This window comes from Lineus longissimus, chromosome 1 (assembly GCF_910592395.1).
Source record: "Lineus longissimus chromosome 1, tnLinLong1.2, whole genome shotgun sequence".
In the NCBI taxonomy this organism is placed as follows: Eukaryota; Metazoa; Nemertea; class Pilidiophora; order Heteronemertea; family Lineidae; genus Lineus; species Lineus longissimus.
This window is the reverse complement of record NC_088308.1, coordinates 1,384,911-1,409,592: the sequence shown is the minus strand read 5'-3', so window position 1 is coordinate 1,409,592 and position 24,682 is coordinate 1,384,911. Positions and strand designations below refer to the sequence as shown.

General features: G+C 43.5%; 2 protein-coding genes across 2 annotated transcripts; one reads left to right on the top strand and one right to left on the bottom strand.

The window, feature by feature from the left end:
• Positions 1-140: 140 nt before the first annotated feature.
• LOC135483955 (transducin beta-like protein 3) lies at positions 141-6,783 on the top strand. Its single transcript, XM_064765033.1, has 16 exons — positions 141-171; positions 449-500; positions 751-972; positions 1,305-1,453; positions 1,574-1,744; positions 1,941-2,016; positions 2,226-2,322; positions 2,500-2,732; positions 2,991-3,191; positions 3,356-3,655; positions 3,897-4,055; positions 4,368-4,654; positions 4,896-4,999; positions 5,367-5,688; positions 5,977-6,085; positions 6,278-6,783. The coding sequence occupies exons 1-16, from the start codon at positions 149-151 to the stop codon at positions 6,584-6,586; spliced, it is 2,814 nt and encodes a 937-aa protein (XP_064621103.1). The 5' UTR covers positions 141-148; the 3' UTR covers positions 6,587-6,783.
• Positions 6,765-24,650, bottom strand: LOC135483945 (multidrug resistance-associated protein 1-like). The gene is made up of 28 exons (XM_064765023.1): positions 24,443-24,650; positions 23,845-24,027; positions 22,151-22,279; positions 20,363-20,500; positions 19,928-20,122; positions 19,390-19,451; positions 18,732-18,869; positions 18,094-18,309; positions 17,325-17,502; positions 16,642-16,896; positions 15,655-15,720; positions 15,341-15,478; positions 14,588-14,819; positions 14,221-14,287; positions 13,882-14,008; positions 13,455-13,631; positions 12,960-13,127; positions 12,372-12,564; positions 11,836-12,065; positions 11,186-11,405; positions 10,522-10,832; positions 10,006-10,205; positions 9,512-9,644; positions 9,105-9,206; positions 8,661-8,807; positions 7,955-8,280; positions 7,335-7,529; positions 6,765-7,155 (listed from the first exon to the last, which is right to left on the bottom strand). The coding sequence occupies exons 1-28, from the start codon at positions 24,512-24,514 to the stop codon at positions 7,044-7,046; spliced, it is 4,710 nt and encodes a 1,569-aa protein (XP_064621093.1). The 5' UTR covers positions 24,515-24,650; the 3' UTR covers positions 6,765-7,043.
• Positions 24,651-24,682: the final 32 nt, after the last annotated feature.

The window sequence follows — 24,682 nt, the reverse complement described above, 5'->3', positions numbered from 1 at the left end:
AAATTTTTGACGGTCGATGCCCATGTGCTTTTCCGAGCCATGTGGGCAAATTGTAAACATAAACATAACATATGCTTTCTGATTGGCTAAAATTACTAAAGCCCAACCTCGACCCCAGGTTCCCTGGTTGTACACGTGCTTCAAAAACATGGCTTCCACTTTAAAAACGAAGTAAGAAATGCGCTCTTTTACTCCTTCACATGCAGTTATTTGACTATGGATTTAGAAAATATTAATGTCAAAAGATATGTTAAGTTTAATGCTTGAAAAACCAACCAGTTTGTTTCTGCAGGGCCTGTATTTAGAACGTAAAATACTATTTCGCATGGTCAGATTGGCATGCTGCCTGCATCTTACAAAATACAGGGTGTCGCAAAACAGACATCCTGACTCAATTTAAGTAGCCAAGATTTGGTAGGGCTAAATCAGTGTCGTGATTTTTTTTCAGTTTATCTGTGGCGAAGAAGTATGATGCATTTTATACAGGAGGAAAAGTTCAGGTAAATGTTGTCAAAGGCCTTGAGGCAGTTTGAGTTAGTAGGTCCAAGACGAAGAGGCTACTAAACTTCGGTCGTTGCATAGGCAAATGAGGCACAGTTCAATTTCAAAGGCTTGGTTTTGAAGCTGACTAACCACAAGGTATTCATTCATTCAGCCCACCCTCTTGTAGAATGTACCTGCCATAATATTTTAAGTTAGTTGGAATCCAAAAGGACTTACTGAAATCTTTTCGAATCCAATTTCTTTCAGTTTTCGAAGTCTGGTGAACATTTATTCTGTGTGTGTGGTGTGGTAGTGAAGGTTCTCGATGTACAAACTGGAGAACTGTGTCAGACTATCGGGAAGGAGGAGGACCCTGAGGTGACCTGTTTTGCCCTGAGTCCTGATGATGGAGCCCTGGTTGTTGCCAGTCAGAATTCACTACTCCGACAGTACAACTGGAAAGAAAATATTGTTCAGAGAACATGGAAGGTAGGCGGGATGTTTTTGACAAAGTTGTCTTTGCAAAGTATGTTTTATACTTGAGTTGAGGGAGGAATTGTGTAAGGTGTGTTTTTAAAACTGAATAAACTTTTTCAATGAGCTACCTTGTATCGAAGATCCTTGATTGAATGTACATCCTCTTTAATGATGGAAGGTTGTCACAACTTCTCAAGCATATCAAGGTTATGACTTTGGCTGTCTTTGTCTGGTTTCATGGAGCTGCCCGTTGTGACAGTGTTAGTGACATTTTCCCTGCCCTGTATCTCTTCAGCAACAGTAGTACCACATTTATGAATATCATTTGGCTGATTTCGTTCCAGGCAATTCACATGGGGCCTGTCACAAGTATGACATTCGATTGCACCTCCACATTGCTTGCAACTGGTGGGAGTGATGCCACCATCAAAGTCTGGGACATCATCAAGCAGTATGTCACTCACAACCTCAAGGGTCATGTGGGCGTCGTAAGGTGAGGAAAACAACAACAAAAAAGCATTGAAATTATTTTTCAAAACTCACTGCAGTCTGGTCAAAAGCTAAATCAAGGTACCCCCAGCTAAGTATTCATTTGACTTCCTCCTTTTTCCAGGGTTGTTGAATTCCATCCGGACATCTCCAGACTTCAGCTCTTCTCTGGCTCTGATGATTATAAAGTACGGATGTGGGATTTGCAGAGTAGTTCCTGCCTGGCCGTGTTTGAAGGACACTACAGTATGGTGACCAGTATCAGCTTCACACAGGATGGACATTCAATTCTGAGGTCAGTGAAATATTTGTGTCTTTGTTGGAGTGTTTCAGATACCGGTACCATGAATAGACTTCTTGGCCCTGCTGAATAACCAGGCCCTAAACAATAGGTCTCTTTGCAAATGACTGTGATGACTTGCAAAAAAGGCAAAAAAATACACAAGGCTATTTTGAAGTTTTTCGTTGAGCTCTCTTGTTTGACATTTCAGTTCTGGACGAGACAACGTTGTCATTGTGTGGGATTTGGTAAACAAGAAGAAAGAAAAAGTCATTCCTGTTTATGAGGTTAGTATGATTTATATTGATATACATTGGTCAAACTGATTCAATATCCTTTTTGAAAATAAACAATTTGTAAAAGTTATTCAAGTTTAAAACTACAAAGAATATTCAGAAACAACTTGTATCAATCTGTTTTGGAAGACTTCAAAACGCATTGAAATTATTGAACAGCAGGTTGATTTTATAAAGTATGTCTCTTTGCTATATTTCAGTCTGTTGAGTCCGTTATAATGCTGAAGCAAGATAAAGCTTATCCATCTTTGAACGTCTCGTCTGGTGGCGTCCATTTTATCACAGCTGGTGCAAAAGGTATGTGGATTTCTGGTATAGCCTAGATAACAGAAAATAAAAATCGCAAAAACGTATTTTCTGATTTGAGAAACCAAAGTCCGAGACACTTCGCCACCGCTGCTCCTTACTCATTTACTGTGAAATGACTCATTATGTGACCATCTAAATAGTAATGTGTTTGTCTCATCCTGTCAGGAGTCCTGAAGGTATGGAATGCCATGACGTCTCGTTGTGTATTTACTCAACCGAAACACGAAGAGATTGAGGAAGAAACGGAGGAAACAGAAGACAAGAAAGAAGAAGAGAAAGTCAATGAGAACGCTATCACGTCTGCTCAGTTTATCAAAGAGACGAATACATTAGCTGTGGTCACATTCCAACATAACATATTGCTTTACAATGTGGACGATTTCTTCCTTAAAAAACAGGTATGTGGTTTCTACTTTATTAGCCGTACGTTTGAGACAATCTTGTTGGTTAATTGACTGCAGTTATGATTTGATCTAGGATGTACTTCGACTGGCCTGAACATTTGTTCATGGCACACAGCTCATGATCCTCATTTTAATTGGGTCGTCTGTCTGCTCCAGAACTGACTCTGAGACCAGCGACCTGGAATCTCGCCCCCTTCAAAGGACATCACCATAAAACTCCCTTCAATCACTCAAATCCCTTATCTGTTTCAGTTTGCTGGCTACAATGACGACATCTTGGACCTGAAGTTTCTTGGTAAAGAAGACGAATACCTGGCTGTCGCCACGAACAGTGAACTGATCAAGGTGTTCAACACGAAAACATGGTCTTGTCAGATTCTCAAAGGACACACTGATATCGTCATGTGCTTAGACGTTCACAAGAAAGGGGAATATCTAGCCAGTTGCTCCAAGGTATGAGACATTGCTATGTATTAGTCAGTGCTAAAACAATTTGAACTGGGTGGGATTTGGGGCCTTGTCATTGTAGTTCTGATTGATAAAGATAGTATGTCAGTCGTACAGCTCTCCTTGGGACGTTGGATCACATCCATATCATCTCGTTTGTTTCTTTACAGGATAAGACAGTGCGCCTTTGGTCAGTGGATACTGACAACATCACCTTGAAGTGTATCAGCGTGGGACTAGGCCACACCCATGCCATCAATGCCGTGGCATTCTCAAAACTTGGTCTTAACTTCCTCGTAACTGGAGGTGAAGATCTCACTCTTAAACTATGGGCTCTTAATGAAACTGATGGTGATCTGCAACTTTCTCCTAAGATGACAGAGAAGGTTCATGAGAAGGATATCAACTCTATATGTGTTGCTCCTAATGACAAACTTATTGCGACAGGTTCACAGGACAAACTGGCCAAGGTGAGTGGGAAATATTGTGTGAGATTAACGCACAATCTTCTGCATGATATCAAAATATTGATGGTGACATCAGCTTTATCAGGTGCCATCTCTTTTGTGAATAACACTGCAGAAGTTAAGACCTCATTAGTGCACTCGCCACTGTCCGCAAAGTCAATGACTGAAGTAAGCCAAGACAAATCCAGTGTTTGAACATAGCAAGGTGTCTAGTGTTTACAGTTCTGTCTTGTTATTCTTTCAGCTGTGGAGCTCGACGGACCTGGCTCTCCTGGGAGTGTTCCGTGGTCACAAACGAGGCATCTGGTGTGTACAGTTCTCTCCAGTTGACCAGGCTTTGGTAACGTCGTCAGGAGATGGAAATATCAAGATATGGTCCTTGACAGATTTCAGTTGTGTCAAGGTGAGTTTATGGAGTTTGGTGTGATTTTGTGTGATAGACCAGATTCAGTGAAGGAAGTACTGATGTAAACTTCAAATAAGGTGAAAACAAAAGACTCCAGGAGTCCTCCTCCTTGGAAGATTATAAGCTGTTATTGACCATAAGTTATGTCATTGTGTATACAGATCCAAAGTCCTGGCAATGTGACACCAGACACTGCGATTGGCCAACGTTTTGATGTTGTTTCATCCTTTGTATCTCAGTAAATCCGTGGCGTGCCAGATATCCTATACACTCTAAATGTGGACCCTGCTCTATGTTTGTCTTTTTCAGACTTTTGAAGGCCATGAGACATCTGTGCTGCGAGTGTCGTTCATGAGCAGAGGTATGCAGCTCATCTCAACTGGCTCTGATGGCTTGGTCAAACTCTGGACCATCAAGAATAATGAATGTGTGAAGACGATGGACGAGCATGAGGACAAGATCTGGGCGATGGCAGTCAGTCCTGGTGAGGACAGGCTGGTGACGGGTGGAGCAGACTCCAACATTATCCTTTGGAAGGATACAACTGAGGAAGACTTGGAAGAAGTACGAGCCAAGCAGGAGGATATCATTCTGAAGTAAGTGAAAGCTTTCTCTCTCTTTCTTCATGTACAAGTCTCTCAGGTAAGCAAGGTTCACATTTAGTGATGTGACTTTCATTCAGTTTTGTCATAAAAGGACAAAGTATGATCTGATGCTGAGAGATGAAAGTTGTCCTCATTCCTGAGTTGTACCAGTGTAGACATGACTGAAAAGATGATTGCTGATCACAATGACTAAGTTATTCATGTAGTTGCTAATCTTTCATGTCATTTACAGGGAACAGAAGTTGATGAATTTCCTGCATGAGAAGAAGTTCCTGAAAGCAATTGGTCTTGCCATAACACTGGAGCAGCCATTCAGAGTACTCTCCATTCTAAAACGTAAGTTTCTTCTGTTCAACATTCCTTGAAGCCATCAGTTGGTGCAAATTTTCTTGTGAGAAGTGCTCAGATGATATTGGTCTTGCCAAAACTCTGAGACATTCAGGGGCACTTGGGTTCAGCCTTGGCCTCTTTACTACAGAAATTTGTTCATTGTGGCCTTGGGTAAAGTACTTCACTCGGATAGTCACATGCATTGAGGATTCAGGATCTAGTATCTTCACCCGAGCATGAAATGGATTCTTCTCAATGAACTCAGATATCTAAAATACCTGATATACAGATGAAATTCTCGGCCATGATTTGGAAATCATCGCAGTAATGCTCATTCCTTGGTTACATTTTGATGGTGAATATTCTTTTTCAGAAATCCTTGGAGAACCTGAAGGAGACCAACAACTCGAGATCACATTGAAAAAGCTACGGGTCGACCAAATTGATGCCGTTCTGAGATTCGCCGTTGAGTGGAACACTAACAGTAAACACTGCCATGAAGCCCAGTTTGTCTTGAACACGGTCCTGAAACAGTACTCGCCAGAGGAGATACTGGAGCTGCCGAATATCAAGTCAACTCTTGAAGGACTCATCCCGTATACTGAGCGACATTTCCAGAGAATGAATCGACTTCAGCAGCAGGCAACGTTTGTTGGTTATACAAGACAGTGCATGAAAATAGTCAGCCTGCCAGAGTAAGTCAACTCTTCCTTGTTTTCTTTTCTTTTCCCGCCATGCAAATATTCTTCTTCTTTTAGAGTGATATCCCCTACTTCCTGTTTCTACGGAACTACAAAAACATAACTAATCAACACTGTGATTAACGTGTTGTGTGGAGAGATTCTGTGCTGTTTAATTGTAACTTTATTCATCCCAAATCAGTCTTTTGAAGACAAAGTCACAACCATGTGGGGTGCAATGCCTGCCTTTCATGTCTTGTCCCTGCAGAATTCTACAACTGACTATTTCTGATTAATCAACAGGTCTTCTGAGGATAGGATGGAGGTTGGAAGCCCACAGTTTGTCGTGGATAGATCTGCAAAGATGGACAGCAGTCTGGAAATATCTGACGAGGAACTCACTCAAAAACAGGTAAAATACTCCACAGATCGCCTTGGTTTTTAAGAGGTTTGAGAAATTTGCCAAGCTGTTTTAAAATTGAGTTAAGTTCACCAATGCTGGATAACCTGTGTTCCATTTCTTAATCACACTGGGTCATCAGTTTGATAACATTTACCATGGCCCGAGTAACACCCTGTACTTATGAAGTCCTTGACCTTTCAGGGAGGAGTGAGTTGTTCAGAATCATCTGAAGAGGAAATGGAAGTGGACGATTCGGGTTGCGAGTCTGATCAGGCCGTGACGAGACAAAACAAACCGAAAAAACAAAAGACTTTACCCGCATCTGAGGAAAATGAAAAAGACGATATTGAGGAACTTTGTGTTGAACATGTTGAAAGTGTTGGTGCAAAAACTGTAAAAAATAAGAAAGCTAAAACTCCATCTCGACTTGGTGAGGACTTGAAAAGTACTGCTGTACAGGGTGCTGCGAAAAAGCGACTAAAACAATCCAAATCCAAGAGGCGACGGTGATGGAGAAGATAATTGTAGTGCACTGTGGTGACTGTTGGTGTATCAAGTGAGGCATTTAAAGGGATTGTGGTCTTATCCAATTAAAGGATAAATTGTGTGGCAATGAAATTACCTTGTAAATGGGACAGTGATTCTGATGGTCACACCAGACCATTCTTATTTTAGACACGAAAGAAAATAATATCGATATCTTTATTATTTTGACTTTATAAAATACATTTCGCACACTGGTTTATACTCGATCGGACGGTTGATTGATTGATTGATTGGATTTCTTTCACCTTATATAGATGGGTACAATAACGTTCACATGCAAATCTCTTCCATTCCCCCTCGGCTAGACGAAACCCTGTCAATTTGTAAAAGTTCCATCTGGTACAATGAAAATTGCACGTCCTATCCCTGGGACATCCTATTTTCATTAAAATTTGATCCGATGAATTTCACTTGCCGTGCCTCAAATAAGCCCAGCATCACGTGCCATCCCATGGAAGATACTCTTGCTGTTGTGTAGCAGCGCGGACGGTGTATCAAATTCTTTTATTTCTCCCTTGTCCAGCACCAGGATTCTGAAAATGCAATGATGGCTGTTTAGTATTATTCGTACTTTTATGATGTAATTCCAACCGCTAACTTAACCAGGTGAACAGGGAGGGCCCTGAAGCCTGACCCCATGATGGACCCAGTTGTGACAACATGCATAAATTCTCGGCCTGAAATTACTGATACTCCCCTCACTGCCACATACCTGTCATAATCCATGATTGTGTTCAACCTGTGAGCAATGGTAATGATAGTGCTGTTCTTAAACTCCTCCCTAATTGTTCTCTGTATCATTTCATCAGTCTCGAGGTCCACTGCTGCAGTAGCTTCGTCCAGGACAAGGATCTTGGTCTTTCTCAGCAGGGCTCTTGCAAGGCAGATTAGCTGTCTCTGACCAACGCTGTTGGGGGAGAGAATGAGGAAAACAAATTCATGTAGACAATGTCACAACCAGGAGTTGTTGCTTCATCCAGGACGAGGATCTCGGTTTTTTCTCGGCAGGGTTTAAGTGAGACAATATCTGAAGCTGCCTCTGACCAAATGATGTACAGGCTGTCCTCGAGACAGATGTCGTTTGGACAAGGATCTCGGTGTCCCTCAACAGGGCTCTTTCAAGGCAGATTAGTAGCAGAGAAAGCATGATAAGACCAAATCGTTTAAGGGCTGTACTAGAGACAGTGTCACAACCAGTCTTGAAAACAGTTCAATCTGACTGGTGCACTGAACTAGCTGCCCCTCCCCACTAAATTTCAAAACATGTCCCAATTACAATAAGTCCAATTGATCACTTTTGATAGAACATATGAGGAAAGACATGAAGCTTACCTCAGATTTTCTCCACCCTCTGTACAGATGAATCCCAACCTCCTCTCTTGACCTGCCACGAAGTCCTTCAGATTGGACAACTCGAGACTTGACCAGATTTCGACATCTGTGTAAAGGTCTTGAGGGTCGAGGTTCATTCGGAGAGTGCCGGAAAACAAAACCGGGTCCTGTGGTATGATGGTAAGCTTGGATCTCAGATCATGAAGGCCTAGATCAGTGATGTTCCAGTCGTCCACAGTGATGGTACCAGCCGTAGGCTCTATGATCCTGAAGAGGGCCAGGGTCAGGGAAGACTTCCCTGCCCCTGTTCTTCCTACGACTCCAACCTAAGACAATTAGAGCAAAGATGTATGTTTGTGACCTTGGACCAATTGCTTGACGAAGGCCTATCAATAAGCGGGTACCTAGCACAACATATCAGGACAGCCCGAAAACACTGCTGAAGAGTCCTCCTGCTTCTTGCTCCCATCTTTTATATGCCAAAGACAGCATCAAGACTTTGCTAAACAATGCGTTGCTTAGTTGCTCTTGTCTTTGACATTCACAACATTTGTTTGTCTCAGGTGTCAGCACATTGTTCTCGGTAAGGACATTGTGACAAGGAGTAGCTGTATGTATTCTGACTGGCTGCGACAACTGCTTTGGCCACCTGTAGTAAGCTCTTCTGGCAAAAAATGATACCCAAGAGCTACTCTAATCCCTTTACCTTTTCGCCAGGTTTGATCAGACACTGAATGTTCTTGACGACCAGCTCCAAACCCTCCCTGTATCTAGTGGCATAGTCTATGAACTGAACCTTGCCGGAATCTGGCCACTCTATCGGAGGTTTCTGGTCGTCCTTGGTCCAGTCCGCCTGAAGTGAAGATGGTGATGCTCTATGGGCTTTGCCATGAGGGCTTGAAGACACTAACTACCATATAAAACGTGTTACGATCGGACCACACAGGCGATGACAGGACAAACCTAAACAACCTGGTCGGACCCACTACAAACTTGAAAACAACTTTCATAACGTGTCACAATCCGTCCACACAGGACAAGCTTAAGTCACAACCTGTCGGACCAATGCTCAGGGAAGGATCAGAGTAAAGACAAATACCTTATGCCAGAATCATGTCGCAATGGTACAACATGGTGGACAACACCTTACCTCACTTTTCAGGGTGGTGTATTCTTGTATTCGTTCAGCAGACACGATGTAGGACTCCATGTCGCATGTCATCCGCACCATCAGAGTGAGACTGGCTGTGACCTGGGCAGGTAAAGAAAAGATGGAGGAACATCATCCCAGAGCAGATGGATGTGAGAGATGATAGATTTATGTGTGCGATAGATGAATCTCTGTGCCCGCCTGAGTGTGTCTTTATAGGAATTCCAGTGAAGATGAAAATATGCCGTGGTGGCAGAAGGTAGGATTCGACTCCTCTCTGGTGTTTGTAAATTGGTGGTCTCTAGCACGTCGTTGACTAAATATTTAGATGTGCAGGTATCATCCAGGTAATCATGGATTGTCTAAAAGCGGAGTCTCGTACTCCAAATACTGTAGTAATAACTCACCCTCAGTGAGAATGTGATAGCCAGCCCAATGATACCGGGAGATGTACCAAACGAATCCCGGGAGGCGACAGCGAACGTACTGGCGAACAGGACCATCAAGTTGCCGATGCAGTCTAACCAAAATCCTAACCACCTGAAAATTGACGGAGACTGAACGTTTCCCGATGAAGAGGTTGAGACACGTGTGGGGGAATTATGCCTGTCTTTCTTTCATTATTTCGCGAAAACCTCTGGTTAAACGAAAAGGATCGACAACTAGCTACACGATGACAGTGGTGACAGGCTCCTCTTTATTCCCTCCCGAGGACTGGTCGAACAGTCACTGTCACAACCAAAAGACATCATGTTCGAAGTGTTGTTGTAAGTAGGTCGAGCTGACGAATTCTCTTTTTTTTACGAGGTTCCTCTCAGTTATCCGTTCTTTCAATCAGGGTAAAGGTCGTCTTGAACAAACGATCCTTATCTGTACCCAGGATACAGATCACAAACTCTACCTTGTCGATATTATATTCGGGTAGTAAGCCATATTATTGTTGTCAGATAGTTCGTCTATTCGCTTGACGAATCTGTCCTGTTGTCTGTAGGCGCGGATGGAGGAGGCGCCCGTCACTGTCTCGCCGAACAAGGAGAAGATAGGTGAACGCGTGATTGACTCAATGCGCTTCAGCTGCCGCGATGTATTGATGTAGAAGCTCTAGAAATACGAATGCAAAGGCAGAATTAGCAAATCATTCAGAGTGAAATACATGACAAAGTGAAATACTAGCACACATCGGCCCCTCTTATCGTTAGGCTCTTCTCTCGAGGACAACCTTCAAACGTGATGGCTTGACCTAACCGAAACCAAACTCCACGCTTCATTCGCGTTCTTCCTGTTATCCGTTCTGCCATATGGCTAAGTAAATGAAGCTTTCGCTAGGCCTCCGTCCCTGAGCAGCACCAAGTACATCTCCGTTCTCTCGTCCCATGATCTCAAAAGACGTCCCTTTCGAACTCGGAGGTTTTCTTACCTGGACCAGGTAGTATATTCCCAGCAAGGGCACCAAAGCGACCAAGAACCACGGTGTGCTGATAGTGATCATGATCAGGGTGGTGACCACAAAAGCAGATGTGCCAACCCATAGTCTCAGCGTCATGGGAATATTGGTATCCAGAATGTCAACATCCTTGGACATCCTGTTGAAGATACGTCCCAGTGGCGTGGTGTCGAAGAACTCCATTGGCGAATGCATGATACTGGTCAACATACGTGAGTGAAGATCTTTCGTAGCGCGAATGGTTGTTTCGGCCATGGCGAAGGCCAGGCCAAGTAAGGTCAAGACTGAAAGACAACATCATGATGGAGTGTTCGGGTTTCGCTTTTTGCCCCTTCAATGATTTCGCAAGACGTTGATTTCATGAAATGCTGTCTTACAATGGTTTTTTCGCATGTGCCGTGTCACAATCTGCCGTGGACATCGTATCAATGACAGCAAAATGCAAATGTTACAGAACGACTATGTTTAGGAACAGTCACTAAAGATTCCGACGTGATAGGAAGACACTGCATGCTAAAATCTCTAAAAATATTTACTGGTAGAAAAGGCAACACCATTTATTGGTGTCTCAAGAGTAATTCAGAGCCTCCTTCAACAGATTCAAAGTCCCAAAACCGTGCTGATGAGTTTGCCTTACTTTGTATTGTGCCCACTCCACCATAGACACCTAGTCGGTAGTTGCTGAAGTCCTTTTCGATGTAATTCGTACCGTTCTTCGGCTGGTCGTTGCTCCAGTAACCAAGCCAGAGATAGGTCAACGTTGCGGAGGCAATCAGGCCGAAATAAAGAAGGATGCATGTCACCGCGAGGACCAATCCAGCAGCTCGCCCGTAATTCAAATAAACTGCCCAGCTAACCTAAACAGGAAAAGTCTACCCTACACATGAACGGTCGCATTTTGAGAACATCTACATATCTACAACATCTACATTTACAAGCTGTCAATGATTGTGGTCGCTCCACCCTTCGGACAACTCACCGTCTTCGTGAAAAGAGATATGACTGCGCAACAAATCTTAATAGTTGATGGATCTTGATGCCGAGCTGCATACTCGCATTGGCTATTGGTGCATTCTTCGTCTTCATTCTTCACAATAGCTTGTGTCAGGCTTCCAAAAGGGTCAAGAAGCCATGTAGGATGACAACGACGACGATGTGATGATCGGAATATGATACTTCGTCTTCAATGAAAAAAAGGTCAGCCGTCGTAGATGCAATTACTGTTCAATCATATCGATTTCCGTCGCAAAAATCACAGCTCTTTTCAAGCGCCACAAAGAAACTTACCGATCCCGTCTCAGCTACTTCTTCTGTCATCAGAGTCTGTTTCTTGACGGCCTGCTCTGTCACAATCTTGATCGATTCCTCAGCGGTGATGGACCGCGTCATGGACTTGCGACGCGACATGGACCGTGTCTTTATCTTCTCTTCAACGCTTGCCAGGAACATCTCCGCTTTTTCGTCATCATCATCAAGCTGGGACACGGCACGTGCGAGGGTCTCGTGGAAGTTTAGAACTGAAAAACAGTTTGTTCCATAAGCCTATGTGGGTTTGGGGACAGTCTACTCTTCCCGCAGACGGCTGTCTCGGTAGCCTAACGCATCATCAGCGGAAGTAAGACGAAGAGGAGTCCATCACGTTGGAGTCACAATCTTCGGGTAGGACCTCCTGCCTCCTACAAACGGCTGTCCCTACGTTCGAAATTTTGACTAGTATGTCAAACAATGGGATGGGCGTTCGCGTTAGGGTTCGGGGGCTTTGCAGAAAAGCTCCCTAATCATGAATCATGATAATAACCTCTATTGCTGCCTCCTATACCCACCTTCGTCGTCCTCTTCCACCCTCTCATCCACTCCCTCCAACAAATAAGTCTGGATGTACTCGGCAAATGCTCCCTTGTGACTAATCAACTCCTGGTAGGGCCCCGCCTCACTGATGCCGCCCTCCTTGTTCAGGACAACGATGTAGTCCGTGTACGGTAGGTATGTCACGCCGTGGGTGACGAAGATACGTGTCTAGAAGGAAGAGTGACGAAGCTATAAACCATCTATGGGTCATGAGAACGTCGGGCACTCTGTGAATGCTTTACTTACATACATGTACCACTGTCATTTCGCTTCAAAATGACAATGGCCACATGCTGATCCTGGCCGGGGATGTGGAAATTTGGCTTTACTCAAAAGCAACACAACCCTCTCAAAGTAGATGCTATGGGTGGTATACTCGTCATTTGCGGAAGACTACATGCACGACCACTCATTAAAAAGGACACGTATCATACGTTGTCCTTGAACAACCCTTCCCTTCTTCCTACTCGGCTGAATATATATGACTGCCAACTGACGGAGGTGTCTACTGCACTGGACGGTCATCGAATGGAAAGTGGTCTATGTCCTGATGTAGACATTACCTTGTCCTTAAGAAGGCCTTCCCGCCCCACCACTTCGCTGAATATGTGCTTGCCCACATGAGCGTCTACGGCACTGAGTGGGTCATCAAGTAGATAGAGGTCGAGATCCTGGTAGACTGCCCGCGCGATGCTGATGCGCTGTTTCTGTCCGCCACTCATGTTCACACCCTGGAATGAGAACCAAACTAAAAGCCCTTGGTCCATACACTGAATTACGGTAATTCCGTGCTGCTCTAGATATAGGAGTTTTTAACTATCAATGGAACTAGAACCTGATCTAAGATGCTGTCGCAGATGACATTATAATTGAGTTTCTTTTTGGAGGTTATCATTTCTCAGAGGAATACTGGTCAATGGACATCGCCCCGACCACAAAGCTCTGTGGTGGAACTCCCTTGGACAGCCAGTCCAGAGTAATCGAGTTACGAACTGTCCAAACAACCAAATGAGTGTTGAGGGGGAAGAATTGTGGCAAATCCGCGGCACTTCGCCCACCTTATCGCCAATCTCCGCCTCGTCTCCCCCTGGTAGAATCTTCAGGTCAGACGTCAGTGCGCACGCCTCGATCGTCCTCTGGTACTTCCCTTCGTCATATTCTTTGCCAAACAGAATGTTGTTTTTCAGGGTGAGGTTCTGTATCCAGGCTTGCTGAGGGACGTATGCGATTTTGCCCTATAGAGGGGAGGACAGAAACTCATTTTAATGGGGGGTCAATCTATTTTGCAGCTTTTTTATGAACTGTGGTCATTCCTTTGTATATATAAAACGGAGCTGTTACACAGTTGATCATTTAGTATAACATCAATGACCGTCAAAAAGATTTGACACAAGGACATGTATAACACACCTCATCAGGACTAGCATTTCTGCCACATCGAACTTGGTAAGAATGATCAAACACACTTTCAGGAGAAATACTTACTGTGACATCGATGGAACCTTGTGTCTTGTACATGTCACCCAAAATGGCGGAGATTAGAGATGACTTGCCAGCTCCTACGTGACCAACGACTGCTACCAGTGTTCCAGGCTTCACGTTCATATTCAAACTAAAGTTTTAAGAAAATAAAGTCGTTGTGAAAGAGTACTCGACGATTTAAAGGTTTGATTTATGCTTTATATGTAGATCTGCGGTCATTGGTATCTACAGCCAGCATGTACCGTCATTCATGATAGAACGATACGATGTAGAGAAAAAAGAGACGCTTTCCAAGGTATCACTTACGCTTGTTTCATCGTCATCAAAGAGATGAGTACTTACTTTTTAAGTGTCGGCCGTTCGTCCACGTCCCACGTAAATGAGGCGTCCTTTATGGTAACCATTTCATCTGAAGAGGGGACATACATTAAGGTGTCTCTTTAGTTTATAACGTCGGAAAAACTGACTTCTTTTTCATCTTACAAGAAACTATCAAGTTTTCAGAGTACTCTTCTCTTTCTTATTATTATTAAATAAACATAGACCAACATCCCTTCCTTTCCTCCCCCACCACCCAAGCTCCCCCGCTCCTTCACCAGGATAGTCATTCTATATTGATATGCATAAAGAAGTACTTATTCAATATGATTTTTATGCTTATTCGTCCAGCAGATAGAGAACTATTCAAGGTTTCAACAACTTGACTTACTATCCGCTGGGTTGTGGTCAACAGCATCCGGCTGAAGCTCCTCCGCGGCAAGAAATAGCTTGATTCGCTTGGTGGAGACCAGGCTCTGGACCCAGTACGATATCATTGGGGGTATCAGGTTCATGGGTTGGGTTATGATCGCGAAGAGAGACAGGGAGACGAAGGCCTTGTTGGCATCCAGGATGCGGTCCTCACGGGTGAGTACGTAGACAGCAAAAGATGCCAGAGATACCTGGAAACGACAAGGGTAAGAACACATGCCACGCCATGGCTTACGTTTTTGTTGCATCTCAGACCGCAAGACTGTTTCATCGGCGTACCTGCACCATTTCGCCATGTGACCAAATATGCCCCAATGGAGACAAAGATTTGGGGGTCAAGAGAAGAACGAGAGACGACAGCCAGGTTTCTAACAGACGTCGGCCTGGATCCTGATCTAGTATCGGCGTTGTCGCACACCGCAACTAGTCATCCAGAACTTCAGGCAAACACTCGGCACCAACGACCGGGCTGATGTGTGCGAGGGGAGGAGGATACGACTGACTCTGGATTTCCTAAGATGCCTACTAATCGACATAAAGGCCTTGTTCTGTAGTATAGTCAAAACAGTAAAGTATCGGCGTACGTTTTGGATAGATGTTCCTACAACAGCTTCAAGAGATAAATACATCCAGTCCGGAGCTTCAGTATCAGTAACAGTACTTTGTTGTAATTAGTTTTGTAACCTAGAAAAGAGGAGGTAGCTATAAATACCAGGTATGGTGCAAGATACGTGTTGGCGAATGTAATGGCATCCAGATAGGAAGAGGTGCGGAGTTTGTTGATCTCGAGGTTCCTCGTCCACATCACCTTCTCCATGAACGAACCTTCCCACGCGTACAGCTTCAGCACCTGGAAAAAGCCAAAGCAATACATCAATGCTATCTGAATTTCGCCATCTTCTCGCTGAGCGTCCGGGATTCGGGCAAAAAAGGATGTTTTCAACATGAAGTGGGGAATACGCTGGTAATGGATATCAGATAGTGGTTCCTTTGGCATTCGATCATTTCTTTATTCATTCAACTGACCTTAATGCCTCCAAGAACCTCGGTCATCATCTTCATTCTTTCGTCCTTGTATGACATTTGTTTTTCCTGCAATAAAATGGACTCGACTTTTAAGACAATATATAGGATCGAGACCAGGAAGTTTGAAACATAGAATGTGCCACAATGAGATAACCGCGTAATTCGAATACATGTAAGTTCTTGCCATGTTTGATGCCAAAGCTGCAGAAGCAATAAAATTAAGTGTTAGATGAATGTCCATCATAGCCTGTTCAAAGACATTGGTGATGATAGTTACGACGGCGTTTTTATTTTTCGTAGGCTTGCGAAGTCTTACCCGATGTTCTTCCCAGCATTGATAACGCCGCGGCAGTGCCGAGACGGCAATGATAAAAAGATGGCGTCGATATCGTCTGGGCATCGCGTGATTGAAAAAGATGCCCAGTTGCCGGATCGCCAAAGCCATCATCATAATTAAGAACACATTATTGGGTTTGCGCTAACATGGAGGCCCAAAGCTTGACACAATTAATTGTCCTCGTCGCTGAGTAGTTGCAACGCTATTACCAGAAACAAATATGATTTGATCCATTACCCTGACATGTTTATTTGCGTTACATGCCTGATGAGGTACACAACAAACAATATCTTCGCGCTGCGGGATTAAATGATAACTCGGCTGACGACAATATCGGTTTATATTGACTCGATCAATATTTGTACTGGTGAAAATTTGAACGTTTTTAGAAGGCAAATTCGAGCGATACAAATAAATTCAGTAGATATTATCAAGAGCGAAACCTTTCAAGGGGACAACATAGAAATGAGTCGAGCTCTCAAACATCGCAAAAACGTTCTCTTTTTCGGCCCGTTGGCTTTACATTGAACGAATTTAGCAACTTCACTAACCATTTTGACGTATAACGTTAGTTTATGTCACAGTGACAGAAGTCCCTACTTATTCCAAAATTCCGCGGGAGACGATTGTCTGTCTAAAGGCTAACTGACCTGAAGTCCCTGGCTCTTCTTCGCAATCATAGCGCTTACAGGGATGATGAGCGCGAGGACAATAAGACCAGCCAGGCAAGCTGCCCCAAGCTGCTGCCAGAGTAGCCCCATGGACACGGCAATAACAAACGGCGCCGACCAGCTAAAGTGAAGGTAGATGGGTGCGTCCTGGAGCTTCTGGGCGTCCACTGACATCAGGTTCACTATCTCACCGGCTGTGGATGCCCGTTTTGCGGAACTGCTCAGCTTGAGAGACTGTGGTTAAAAGAAAAAGATGACAACGTCACACATTTTCTCTGAGGTGATATTTTTTTAATAGTTTCTGCATGGACTTGATGTATAACTTTTATGTAAGGGCCTTATATATTTGGATTGTTGATTTTGGTGCTGTAACATAGTTTTCCAAATTACGTTTGCACATTTTATCATAAGGGACCGTTCATAATGCAGGACAATATTTGACATCTCCTTCGTGGGTCCGCCCAGAGTAGAATTATGAGATGTCCCACAACAGAATGTCCGTGGAACCGATGATTCTATATAGGCTTACTATGCGCTTTACTCTCAGAGCTATTGAAAGTATGGCCTCTATAGAACCATCCGTCACAATACAATAGGGCCGGACACTTCTCAATGGACACATGTCTTCTTCCACACCGGGCAAAGTCCTAAAATGAACGTACTTTTCTATAAACGGCAGAGGTAATCATGGTGCGCATGCGCATGCCGGTGGCGAAGCAGCCTTCCCAGAAGAGTTGGAAGAAGATTGACCTGAGCACGGATATAAGGAAGAGGCAGATGCCGAGGGCGTAGCCCTGCCATTGGTAGGGATTGTTACCGGACACGTACGTGATCAGCAAACTGAAAAAAATGTGGAAAGAGTCGGAAGGTTTGGAAGATTTTGCAATACAACTCGGCGGAGTCGGAGACGACAACGCCCGGAGACAGAGCCGGATATTCCCAATCTATGGTTAGAACTCGCTGGTCTTATCATGATATCTGATTCCGACGAAATCTTATCCAGAAAGAAATTCAGCAGCAGTTTTTCTTCTCTCATCAGCTCAATTGGTCGGCAATCGCGCTGTTGTGTACAATCTTGCAGTGCCAATTTCTCAGTATCTTTATTTCAACTTACGACATATTCCGTCAATATATCGGGGAACAACCAAAGGCGATGACTCGAGACACTAAACGCCAGAACAAGTACACGAGATCTTTTTTCCCCAAATGGTGGCCCAGAGAGGACTCCAATAATTCATGAGAAAGATAGAGACTGGTAAGAAAATTTCGTATAAATCACGTGGTGGATTATGATAAATCCGCCGACATTGATAAGTAGACCCAGGAGAATCAATAATAAGGAATGGTAAACATTGCAATCACATGTATGATAAACTGGCTTACATTGCCAATACAATCTTAGCTTGGACTTGATTTTGATTGGAAACAAACCTAAGAAGTGTCGGTTGAAGAAACTGCACAGCGTCATAACAGAGCTTATAGAGACCAGTGATGAAGTAAACCCTTCCAACCACTTTGATGTACGCCAACAGCATGGACGGTTCTTTGGGCTTGTTGATAGTCACTTCATCGATGATACGGACTGGAGGCTGGTCGCCATCTTCGCCTGGTTGGTTGACGAACGAGACGGATGATTGCCTCTCTCTCCTATCGCAGAATTGAAATAATCAAGCAGGAAAAAAAGTATACAATCATATTTTATCCGTCGCCGGAGGTGTAAGAGCAGCAGGTTGACACTGAAAATAGTGTTCTTCACGCGACCGATTTCAAGGGTGTGAGTCAGGTTTTTCATTTTCCAGAGAACAGACTCTCACTCTTGAAATTTGTATTTACTTCATCTTGAAGGAGTTCTTATTGCTTAAGGATTTCAAATTCTAACACAAATGGTCAACCATACGTTAGTGGTGTGATATGTTTTCATTCCGAGTGTAATATCGCATGATTAAACCTGGTAAATGTTGTAATGGTAGTGATATCATATTGATGAGAGTGATCTTCGGTCCTGTGTGAATGTGAATGAAGTCAATGAAGACAGTCATACCAACAACACGTGCGCGGTTCGTACTTACCAAGTGTGTCTCTCACCCTTCGTGTTGGGTTTCCAAGCCTGTTCAAAGCGATCGTTTATAACATCGGCGCGGTCTTGTCGCCTGAGCTTCCAGAGATCAGCAAACTGGAGCACCTTCTTCTTTCCCTTGTAGATCATGCTGAAAGAGACAAAAGTGTTGATGAATATCGACTTTTTCACGAGGTCTAATAATGCATTGCTTCAGTCCTGCATTTTTTTGTAAATCTCTCGGAAATTGATGTGAAGTAAGTTGCTCCATACAACTGTCTAGAAGAAGCTGTGCGCTGTTATAATGGCAAAATAGACTGAATTATCACATCATGTTTTGCGAAAATTCCTTATTGACAGTAGTCCCCCGAAATGCCAACGAGAACGCCTGTTCCATTAGTCGACATCATGATCAGGAGCTCAAACAATGGGATAAGCTTTCGCGTTGGCGATTCGGGGATATGCGAAAACTCCCTACCAAACTGCGTAACACAAATCTCGTTTTCCACTTGTTCTACTGTTAAAAAACGTTAGTGGTGTTATAATTGAGCACCTAACTCTTCTCGGACCACCTGCTCATGACATTGTGCTGATGCACAGCGAAGTTCTTTCTCTTTAACTCAGGTTGATGCCATGCCATCGCCGAGGAAAATTTGTAGGATAGTGCTTACCCCGTCATCCACAGGAACAGTATTTGCGAGAGAAAGGTGGCCTTCAATTCTGGGCATTCCTCCTGTAGAAAAAAGATGATGACAGAATGTTTGTGTTCTTGTGTTGAAGGTGAATTAGCCAACACGATCATGTATTTAGTTTTTTTGATAATTGCTATAACGAGACTGCCTTGGTTTTTTAGAGGATGAGTGCCAAATAGCTGCCATTAAGTTATTTTCCCCTTACCTCGCCTGAACTGGCATTTTGGTCAACGTTAAACCAGTGGTTTTCAATATCCTCCTGCTGTCGTCGTTTATGATGAAGGAGTGAATAAAACATGAGACTCACGACGTAATCTGCAACAACTACTAACGTTTCACAGGGACTTTTGTCGGCTGCTATTTCTTAATCATAATTTTTCACTTCATGTGTAAAAACATCGAAGTCCTCAAGTCTTCCTTCAGCACTAATAAAAGGTTGCTGTTCTGAACCATTTAATGAAACTTGGAATGATCGACCATGTACTTCGTTTACAAACATCGGGGGTATATAACTCACGTGTTTAATTGATGGAGGTTCGAGATCTAGCTCGGGGAATGAGCCCTCACGGATGAATGTCAGCCGCATCTCATCCGGCCCAGTCGTGTCTTCTAGGGCCTCGAGGTCGGCGAACAGGGTCAGTACGAACGATATCAACACAAACGCGAAGACAATGTAAAACAAGATGAAGTGTCCGAGATCTGTTACTGGGCCCTGTGAGGAAGATGACGATGGATATCATCATTCAGGAGCTTTTAATGGCATGCATCACTTTACTACCAAATTTTGAATGTCTCCAACTGCAGAGTCATGTACATCGTTCAAAGCAGTTTTTCAGCATCCTGGCACCAGTTGTTTTTACTCCGCCTCTCGATCTTAAAAACCTTAATCTCAGGATGGTTTTTCAGAGGAGTTCATTGCACAACACTATATACATATGTACTTTGCAATTACCTTTAGTGCTTCCTGGATGATGGTGCTCCTGACTCTGATGATACCAACAAGCAGAAACGCGAACCAGAAGATGAAGAGCACACCTGATGTGTGCTGGCCTTTCATGTATTCAACACTGATGTAAACCGTGGCAAGAATCTGAAGAAGAAGAAGAGGAAGAGGAAGGAGGAGATAATGTGGCGAACTTTCAAAGAGTGGAAATTGAAGAAAGAATATAGCTTTGCCTAAGTAAAGCCCAAGTGTTAACCCGGTGTATTGCTTTGAGTTATTCATTTATTATTCATTTTTGATTGCTCCAGGGGCCAGATGTCATGGTTGACGGATTATGCCCCGGATTATGCCGCGCCCTGATATGAGGAAAACCTGTCGATTTATTGCTCGCCTCCCTGAAACGCAGCGGAGAATCGATCCGCGAAGTTGAAACACTAGTAGTCAGTTCCATACGCTGATGACAGTTATACATGAATTTGGGATAGCGGCACGTTGGTGAGGTTATCCTCGATTAAGTGCGTTGGTAAATTAGATGGATAAAGTCATTATCGTCAGACACATGCACTTTAGGGACTCCATCGCTGATATCACTTCAATAAAACGTGTTTTAATCAGGCTTCGTTGCAAATGCAGCTCACGAACGAGTTAATCCCTACAGCCTTACAAAAAAATGACCACTCTAGATCTGACCCAGAGGAGGCAATTTACTGCGGTTTGGGACTCTATTACTTGCTTTCTTTCGTGATGTGTTAGAATAATGTTTCAGCGAGGCGATGAACCGACCACACAGGAACACGACTGCAGGAACACATCGGCTATACCGACTTACCATCCCAAAGTCACCTCCTTGAAGGATGGATGTACGCACGGGCAACGACGGTAGATCGGCATGGACATCGGCAATAACAACCAAACAATAATATTCCATCTGTATACTTACCATGAACCCATGCCCCTTCGTAACAGTTGTTTCGCTGTCTCAAACGTCAGAGAGTATTATCACGAGTCAGTGGGATGCTTTGGTGTGGGATTGGTAGAGGAATGGAGGATAATGGGGTGTTGTGGATGATGGGGCGGATTGGCGGGGATGATTCCCCGCGTTTTCATACAGAAGCTGACGAGACTGATGAACATCATTCGAACGCAACGGCATTACATAAAAAATTAATCTCTAGTCAATAAAGTTGATGTACATGTAGCACTCCCCATCGAGAAATGGATGTTTTAATGTTTAATACTCTCCATTTAGATACTGCTGCCCTGTCTGTTTTTTTATTTATTGCAATAAATATGCTATATGAATATTCACTATACCATGAGTATAATTACCGTTAACAATCAGTATATATCTGGAACAAAACATGAATGGCTGCCCTATAAAAACATTTCAGTCAGGTCCAGGCAGACTTAACCTTCCTTAAAAATCATTAACTAGGCCATTTTTACTAGACATATCTGTATTTATATCGATAATTGGTGATTTCTGTTTGTGTATTATCGAGTACATCAACGAGTGCACAAATTACCTAATTATACATCGAGATATACGACCTTCACTCGTGAATGCGCGGTAGTTATTCGCCGATTCACTTACAAATCAAACAGCCCAATGATTTTTCAAAAAGCCTATCGGCGTTAGAACCTGGAAATCATAAACATTTGGACAAAAATACTTTCTATCTAGGCTGTTCTTGTCAGATTCGAGCAAAAACATTGAGGAAAATTCCGACGCGTTCTGGCTGGCTACTTTGGCTGTTTGGGGAAGCGACTGGTTATAAAGTTGTTCCTAAAGCTTACCATGGTAACCAGGAGTATGGCAGGCGTGGCAAACTGGACCACTGGAGTTGTCGTATAGCCGGAGAAATGGTCATAGATGTTGAGACAGAGATCGGCGGCACAGGTAAACGTCAACAGACTAGAAAATACCTGCAAAAGAATAACTGTACAAATGTGAATGTTCCTCTGCTCCGTCTCCTGTTCGGCGCTAAAACCAAATTTGTCACGAGCTATACAACTTTATGTCAGGTCTCATGGGCTTAACTGAAGAAAAGTAATTAAAGTATAACGCCAAGTGATTGATGCATCAACAAGGCACAGCCTGCGTCCATGCGTTAGTTGAGCAACTTGGTCTTGTCTGATGATGAAGAGCCCTGGTATATTATCGCCAAAGCTGAAGACTATCGCGACATATACTTGGTACATGTATATCAGTCACACTTTGAAAGTTTTGACTGGCCCAATTGGGTTCATACATGAAGTCTGTAAGCTTAACAATAAAGTCAATACATTAATGAGCGTCAAGATGACATGTACTTGAACGATTATCAACCTAGAATATCGTTGTTTTAGTAGTAATGATAGTTGAATGGCCTGTATCAACTCTTGAAGGATAACTGCGTCGAAACAACACACCAGATATTGTTTCTTTGCCTGTGAATGCTTCGCTATTTTAAAGCAAGCAGGCACGCAAGCAATGCAAGTACGTACGCATTACCAAGTTGACAACAACAGGATGATGTTCTACAGCGTTGTTAACTAGTAGTTGGTGGTAAAACACTAGCAGGTGATAACGAAGGTGTGATGATTGGCTGATCGCTACAGATTTTCTTCGGCGTTGAAAGCTCGAGACTATCTATGTTTTATAATACCAGAGTCTTTCAAACAAATCAAAATTTACCGAAACAACTGCCTAAATTATCAGCTCGTTCGCATCAATATATTTCGACAATTCATATTGTTATCCGATAAATTATAGGCACTCGTATAGGCCTACTGCATATGCAGAGTAAGATGAAAAACCTTTGGAGGTTATATTAGTCGGAATCTCAAAAATCATTTCCGACTTGGATTTGCAGTAACTGAGAAAGTGATTGATGCAGTTTTTCACCAACCTGACAGGTGACCTCACCTGGGCTGCCTTCAGAAGCTGGTCACATGCTATTTTTAGTACCAACTTATTAAATTGTTTATCTTCCTCACATTCCTGGCTATGGTATATTGCACAGCTAAGCTGGTATCAGTCGTCTGGCCTAAATGGCTCAAGTCAGAGCAAGGCAAATGCGAAACCAAGTCGTCTGACCTAAATGACTCAAGTTGAGCAAGGCAAATGCGATACCAAGTCGTCTGACCTAAATGGCTCAAGTTGAGCAAGGCAAATGCGAAACCAAGTCGTCTGACCTAAATGACTCAAGTTGAGCAAGGCAAATGCGAAACCAAGTCGTCTGACCTAAATGGCTCAAGTTGAGCAAGGCAAATGCGAAACCAAGTCGTCTGACCTAAATGGCTCAAGTTGAGCAAGGCAAATGCGAAACCAAGTCGTCTGACCCTAAATGACTCAAGTTGAGTTTGTTTTGGCCGAAAAACTGTTAAAGCTTTTACAAAAAGCTCAAAAGACTTTATCTCTAAGAGGGTACCCCTGAAGGCGCAACGAGAAACGGTGGGGAAAAGTTGTGTTTAATTATAATTGCAGTCATCAGTCCATAAGCACTTACAATTTTGACGATATTTAGTTTGCTGTGGCCAGCGGTGCCATGGATGGTCGGCTTCCCGGCTAGGTAAACGATGTAGAAGGGTGAGCAGAGCCACAGGAAGAGGCATGGCACCCACACGAGCACTGTTGACTGGAAACACGTGGTCAGGTCGGGGTTGGTAGTGTTGATTGTCAAGGAGTCGTCCTGAAATCGTTCAATTAGGGAGTTTTTCGCAAAGCCCCGGAACATCCACGTGAACGCCTATCCCATTGTTCAACCACGTTATCAGCAGGTCGAACAATGAGACAGGCGTCCACGTTGGCGTTGCGGGGATTTGCGAAAACTCCCTAGCAGAAATATCTAGCTACATCTCAAACCGAACCGGGCAAGAGCAAAATCGTGATTCATTGTAAATTCTCCAGAAAAACCGCGTTAAAATCATCTTTGACAAGAGACATGGCTAATCTGGCAGTTGTTTTCTGATACTATTACCACTTGTTGTTCGTGTGAGAGAGAAACCGTACCAAAGCAAATTGAAAGTTTGGTTGACCTTCTTCAGCAAGTGAGATGAGGGGAGTGGCCATTTTGTATTAAAGTTTTGATGTTGAGGATTACTCACCCAAAATGCCCATTCGCGGGAACTATTACCGCAGACAGCATCCCAGTAGGTGACTCCGCCATTGCTAGCCATGGCTTACTCTTTCCCGGTAAGGGACAGAAGAACTCCAGGGCTCCAACGATATCAGTAGCCGTGGAGTGTCAGTACATGTATGAGGCTTCCAAGACACAACACCGGAGCAGGCCAAGGAAACACTGTGGAGTAGTTGGTCGACATATCTAATCATGTGTACACTACTCT

Excerpts from the sequence above, each read along its gene's own strand:
- LOC135483945 (XM_064765023.1), bottom strand. The coding sequence starts at position 24,514 with ATGGCTAGCAATGGCGGAGTCACCTACTGGGATGCTGTCTGCGGTAAT. Across the intron at positions 22,280-23,844 it reads AACTAAATATCGTCAAAATT|GTATTTTCTAGTCTGTTGAC; the intron begins GTAAGTGCTTAT and ends ATTCTTTTGCAG. Across the intron at positions 7,530-7,954 it reads GAGGGTGGAGAAAATCTGAG|CGTTGGTCAGAGACAGCTAA; the intron begins GTAAGCTTCATG and ends CTCCCCCAACAG.
- LOC135483955 (XM_064765033.1), top strand. The coding sequence starts at position 149 with ATGGCTTCCACTTTAAAAACGAA. Across the intron at positions 2,733-2,990 it reads ATTTCTTCCTTAAAAAACAG|TTTGCTGGCTACAATGACGA; the intron begins GTATGTGGTTTC and ends TATCTGTTTCAG. Across the intron at positions 5,689-5,976 it reads AAAATAGTCAGCCTGCCAGA|GTCTTCTGAGGATAGGATGG; the intron begins GTAAGTCAACTC and ends ATTAATCAACAG.